Consider the following 6,381-nt stretch of genomic DNA (forward strand, 5'->3'; position numbering starts at 1 on the left):
CGTACAGCATTGCGTCGTGCGGCGCGGCGTCGCGGACGGCAGCGCGGAAAGCCGTGTCGCCCTCCGCCGTCCACGTCTTGCCGTCGCTGAAGCCGCTGCGGTTCCGCTTCGCCGCAAACTCGGGGCGGAACCACGCTGACTTGTGCGTGTGGCCCGGATCGACGCAGTGCGGCGGCATGGCCCCACTTTTTTTATTTGGACCACGCGGGCAGCCGAGGCGCATCCTGCCGCAGAGCTCGCGCATGAAGGCGGGGAGGGCCTCGGTCACGCCCACCACGTCCACCCTCCGCAGAAGCTCCTCTGCCTTTTCGAGGTCGGTCTTGTTTGAGCCAGGAAGCACCCCCTTGGCCAACAGCCACGTCTGCAGGTTTGGGTTCCGCGTCGCAAACTCCGCCGCCGAGGCGCACTCGCGAGTGTACTTGCCCGGGTTGGGGGCGCGAAAGTCGTGGCAGATTCCGGGGCCGTAGTAGAGCCACCAGCTCGCGTAGAGTGCGACCGGCTCCCGCAAAGTGAGGGCCAGCAAGACGGAGGCGCGGAAGCGCGCGTCCGCTTCGATCAAGTCGATTGTCTGCTGCCAAGCCTTCAAGTGCGGCCCGATGTGGAACTCGACGAACGCGCCTAAGGTGAGGTGAGGTAGACCTCCCCCCCCCCCCCCCCCCCAGCGGTGGTTAGCGAGGGCCAGGCAACCCTCGCAACTCCACGTGTTAAAGGACAGGAGCGCCACGGCATTAACGGCCCAGTGCGCGTGTGTGAGCGCGCCTCCGAAGGGAGGCGGAGGCCACGAGCGCAGGTCCGCGACCACGCGCCACGGCTCGCCTGTGGCCGAGTGAAGGCCGGGTCTTGGCCGTATTAGGCCACATCTCGGCTCCATCGCGGCCACATCGCGGGCAAATCTCGGCTATAGCTTGCTTCGCCACCAGCCGCCCGACAGGCCTCGCTTGGCGGTGCACCCTTCGCGGCGCCAGCTGGGCAGGCACTTGATGTCTGCGCGGCCCGTGTAGCCGTAGAACCCGAAGGCCGGCTGCACCTTCTCGTGCGCCTCGAAGGCGAGCCGCAGCGTCGTCCCTCCCGTCTTCTCCAGGTGGCGAAACACCAGCACGCTCGGCCGACTGCCGACCAGCTCTCCCGCCGCCGACTCGCCTCCCCACGCAGACCGCTTCGCCGCGCCGCCCGCGAGTAGCTCCGACCGCCGGTCCGCCCGAGCCCGCATCCGAGCCGCTGCGGTGGACGGAGGCAGCAGCTTGCTGCGAAGGCGGCCTCGTCTCAGCGTGCCCCGCCTCGTCTCGGCCACCTCGGCCCGACGTGGAAACGGCGGCGCGGAGCAGCCGCAGCGCTGCTCGGGGCTCGTTCGTGTGACGAAGCCGCACGAGACCAGCACGCCGTCGCATAGAAAGTCGCCGCGGCAGCCGCCAGAGACCCAGACAGTGGACGTAGATCCGTTGCGCTCGCAGCCAAAGCTGCGTGAGTCGCAGCGCGCCAGGAAGCTGCGCTGCCGTGCGAGGGAGACTGCGCACGGTTCACCCATCGTTGGAGGTTTTGGCAAGTTGGGTTCACCATTGTCTGGGTTCAGGGTGAAGGGCGGGCATGCCGGGTCAAGCTGAGACTAATGATCGAGGCACCAGGGGTCGTTCTTCGCCCACAGCAGCAACTGGCAGAGCAGGCGCAACGACGCCCGCCCGACTGGGTGGCATACACAGACGGGTCGGAAGACCTAGGGAAAGCAGGGTGGGCCTATACAGTACTCATCGGGGGCGACGCAATCGGCGATAGGGGCGCGTCGCTGGCGAGCGAGGGCTACGGGCCAGTTGTCACTTCGGCGGCGCACCCAGCATACCTCGGCGCGCGCAGGCATACCAACAACACGGCGGAACTAACCGCCCTAGCCGAGCTCCTCCGGGCTCTCCTGTCCTCGTCACCGCAACGAGCGGGCTCACGCGGAGTAGTGCGGACCGACAGCGAGTACGCGGCGGCGTGCATGATGGGGAGGGTGACCCCCAAAACGAACAGACAGCTAGCGGAGCGCCTTCGTTCCCTCTAGAGTGTGGAGATGTTTTGTGCGGGATCACACAGGCCCGAGTCCCTAGTGTCGCCGGAGCAGGTAGCTCCCTTTTTGAAAACTGAACAGTTTTCTTTTGGACACAACCAGCACCCAAAACATACAAGCCCCTCTCACAGAAAAAGAGACCATGAAAATCAAACAGCGCCGCACCGGCTAGTGACTAAATCTAAAAGCAACACACCGCAACTAATGGACAACGGACGTCGCGGGGAAATCTTGAGGGGAGTGAGGCAGCGTATGAACAGGAATGTTGACGGTTTTGGACCGCCAAAAGTAGTGGACAAAGGTGCGGGGCGGATGTGCGCCCGGCTCTTGGTTGTGCTCGCATCGCACAGGTCTTCTCAGGAGTGCAACGGGGGCCCCTGCCCGCTAACCTCGCATCCAGGCATCCGGTTGCCGTCTTTCGTCGACACAGGCGCGGCGAATGGGTGTTTGCTTTCGTCGCAGATCTCAGGAGTGCCCTTCTTCGTGTAAATGCGAAGGCATGTGTCATTCCGCCTCCCGGACCCTGACTTCCTGTGGTACAGATGGCATGCGAGAAAACGGCCGGTCCACGCTGCAAACTGGTGGCGCACGTGTGGCTCGTTATGGTCTCCAATTTTCATGTTGGCAAAGACCTTGTTCTTCGCGTTCATACCCTTGTACAAGTCGTACGAGCATTTCGGAGATGTGCAGTGGTTGTGCTTTTTTCCGGGGCTGTCGTCGCCATTCGCGGTAAGGAATAAGGACGGTTTACGTGCCCATGAAGTGTTGTACATGCCCATGGAGTGGTTGGATAGGTTGATGTACAAGTCGTCACCGCCGTGAGAGAAGACCGTGGCCTTGATGTTGACACCTTGATAAGTCTCACCATCTTCAACATAAGATTGATTAGCGTCTTCAACAAATTTTGGCAGGTGGTGCGCTCCTGCGGAGTGCCCCATTGCGCCGACACTACCCCAGTCAGCCTTCAACGAGCGAGGTAAGCCAAGGTGCGTAGTAAGGCCCATTCTGGCCCACTTCATGGCGATGAGCAGGTCATTGTCCCTCTTGCATTCTTTGGACGTGTTTTCTATCCACGGCGAACCGTCGGTTTTGGGCGCAATGACGATCAGGCACTGATTCGCAACGCTCTCTAGCCACGCATCGTACCCCGTCCCATTCATATCTGCGTACTTCGATTCGTAACCAGAGGAGCCCCGGTGAAACATGACAACTGGGTACCCTTCATGAGGTGGCGGACCCTTTGTTGGCTCCGTTGGGTAGAATATCTTCGTCTTGGTCGAGCCATCGCCACACGTGTACCGAAGGTTGACGTCTCCCGTATTGAGGATGAAAGTTTCGTGTTTGTTGGCGCTGCATGGTGCCTGCTGGGAAACTGGCGGCGGCGGCGGTGGCGGCGGCGAAAAGCAATCGAGGATGCAGTCGGGGCGGAGTGCGATCGTCGCGCGAAAGAGGCAGCCAATCCCAGGGCTGTATGTGCAGGTCTTGCGCGAGTCTGCGTCCTCAGACTCGCCGTGGGTCGTCGCGAGCGTGAGAAAGAGGAGGAGATCTGCTTCATCGTCTGCGACGAGGGAGACACGGCGACGCCTTTACGGCCTTTGCCGGCCTTGAAGGATCAGAACAGTGGTTTTTCTTTTTTGAGAGTTGGATAGGGCTAGCGGCTGGCCGCTAGCCTCTGAGGAGGGCGCCCATAGACACCTCACATGACCCCACACACGGTCTTGTCCGGCCTCGCGGTCGGCGAGATTGCTAGAGGCGGAGCAAGCCTGCTCTAGTCTCACATGTTGCTTCCTGTCGTCTGTTGTGTTGTTGTGACCTTGTTTGTTCCTTTGGCACCTTGGAGTGCTGGGGGAGGCGACAGGGAGGATGTGGCCCTGAGTGATGTGTACGCCATCGCACCCCGCCCCGGCCCTGCAGGCCATCCCAGAGGGCCAGGCGAGGCTCCACACAATCCTGGGAGCGTGCTGAGCAGGCTAGGGCTCCCGTCGAGAACGCGCGGCGACGCACCTGGACAGTGAGTGTGTGAGTGAGTATTCTTGATACGAAACCACGACGACACACACCAGTCGACTCGCATCGGTTGCCTCCATGAACGGCGGAGCTACAGAGAGGGGCCGCCATCGCCGAAGCTGTGCCAAAGCATAACTCCAAAACCCGCAGCGGCCCGGGGGGCCTTGGGGGCAGCCTGCCGGACCGCCGCTGCACGGGGCTAGGCACCAGAAGATGAGTGGAATTGATGAATTGGGCCGGTGTCCGTGCCTCCCCTCTATACGTCAGAGTGGGACCTACGCCGCGCCGGGTAAGGGGCGCGCCCGGTCCTCGACGGAGCCGCGCGCCCCGAACGACCCAGGCGGCGAGTAGTCGTCCTCGAACCTTCGACATGTAGTTGCCCATAGTTAGCGCCCGCCCGCCCCCCCCCTCCGTCGCTTCGCAAAAGAAAAAACAAAATAAAAACAAGCAAAAGAGAAAGCGAAGCCCAAAACGATTGCGTAAACGGCGTCACAAAGCCCGCCGGTTTTGATCGACAATCGTGAGATTGACCGCCGTCGACCAGAGAATGGCAGACGATGCGTCAGCTTGTGCGGCGCTCGCGCCGCGCAGGCTGGCCCATCGAGGGCACTCTCTGGCGCTGTCCGGGCCAAGCGCGGCGCCGCGCATGCTGCGTGCCACTCGCCGTGGCTTGCGGTGCAGCGCCACTGCAGCCTCGAAAACGTCGCGCACAGCACCAGCATGCCGCCCACCAGGCAGCAGAGTGCTGCACCGGCGTGCAGCGGACGCTGCGGCGCTGCGGCGTCGCCTCCCCGCCCTGTCCACGGAGCAGACGAGCGGCGGCACGGCCCTCCACCAGCTGCAGGAGTTGCGCACTTCCCAAAGGAAGCACAGGATGCTCCCGCAGTTTACGCAGCTTTGTGCAGCGCAGCGCACGGGCCACGCCACACAAAGCCGACCCTCAGCCTGGCCAAGAGGCTGTCTGCGGAAGGCCTGGCAGCGCGTACGCGCCTCCTCCGCGGCCATGCCCTCCGCCCGGGCGAGCGAGGAGCGAGGACACAACCATTTCTGGAATCGTGTGTCCCCGATCCTCGCTTTTTTTTTTCGCCTCCGCGCCTCCCTTCAACGAACATTTCGCTGCCTCGCCTCTCCGCGAGCGCTGCGGACAGAGCGAGCATGGTGATGGAAGTGGTGCTGGGGGAGTACGGAGATGGGGGGGAGACGCAGGAGCTCACGCAGCAGCCCGACACCGGCCCAGAGACGACGCCACCAGCCCAGAGTGGCGGCGACGAGGCGGCGCCCGAAGCCACCTGGGGCCGGCTGATCTGCCTGGCGCCCGAGCCTGGGATCCACGAGCTAAAGCAGCGTCAGTGCGTCATGGGTCGCACCACCAACGCGCACGCGCAGATCCAGATCGACGACGCCCGCGTGAGGTGTGTGCGCGCGTCGCAGCCTGCTGCATCGCTGCATCACTCCCGCGACTCCGCCCGCGCGGCGGCGCCCCCGTCTGCGAGTGTCCCGCGCCCCGCCGACGCCCTGCACTCCGACGCCTCGCCCCGCCGACCCTCGCCGCTCCCCGCCGCAGCTCCTCGCACTGCAAGATCTTTCGCACGCCGGAGGGTGCGGTGCAGCTGCTCGACTGCTCCTCGAACGGGACGTACGTCAACGGCAAGGCGGTCGGCAAGTCTAAGCTCCACATCCTCTCCTCCGGCGACGAGATCGCGCTGCTCAACCCGAGCGCAAAGGCGCGACGCTGCCAAGACGCTGCCAAGACGCTGCCGAGACGCTGCCGAGACGCTTCTTCCGAGACGCTTCCGAGACCCTTCCGAGACGCTTCCGAGACGCTGCCGAGACGCTGCCGAGACGCTTGGGAGACGCTTGGGAGACGCTTGGGAGACCCGCTGCCGCTCCCTCACCGCCGCCTCCCTCTCCTCCCCTCCCTCTCCCTCCTCGTCCCCTCCCCTCCCTCTCCCTCCTCGCCGCCCCTCCCTCGCCGCCCCTCCCTCCCCGCTCTTCCCCCAACTCCCCACGCTTCTCCCTCCCGCAGGCACACGAGGCGGCGGGCGGCGGCGGCGGCAAGCCGACGCACTACCACTACCTCTACCAAGACTTGCGCCCCCCCACGGCCAGACAGCCGCCGCCGCCGCCGCGCGCCGCCGCCGTGCCCTGCAGGGAAGCGGCGCGCGCCTCGCCGCCGCCGCCGCCGCCGCCGGCCTCCTCCAAGCTGCTCCGCAACACGAGCTTTGTCGACGCTGGGGGAGGGGGCGGGCCGTCGCGGGCGGACTTTGAGGCGGTGGCGGCGCGGGGCGTAGCTGGGAAACCGCTGCCTGCATACCCCCCTCCCCACCCCT

General features: G+C 64.6%; 1 protein-coding gene across 1 annotated transcript in view; it reads left to right on the forward strand.

Annotated features, from left to right (window-relative positions):
- Positions 1-5,206: 5,206 nt before the first annotated feature.
- The window catches only part of EMIHUDRAFT_222150 (hypothetical protein), a gene marked incomplete at both ends in the record, with an annotated part of 6,148 nt that continues 4,973 nt past the window's right edge, over positions 5,207-6,381 (forward strand). Inside the window, 2 exons of the mRNA XM_005793437.1 lie at positions 5,207-5,463; positions 5,616-5,706. Of these exons, the coding sequence (XP_005793494.1) occupies positions 5,207-5,463; positions 5,616-5,706 (348 nt within the window). The remainder of the gene's footprint in view (positions 5,464-5,615; positions 5,707-6,381) is intronic.

The sequence above is a fragment of the Emiliania huxleyi genome, assembly GCF_000372725.1.
Source record: "Emiliania huxleyi CCMP1516 unplaced genomic scaffold EMIHUscaffold_101, whole genome shotgun sequence".
NCBI lineage: Eukaryota > Haptophyta > Isochrysidales > Noelaerhabdaceae > Emiliania > Emiliania huxleyi.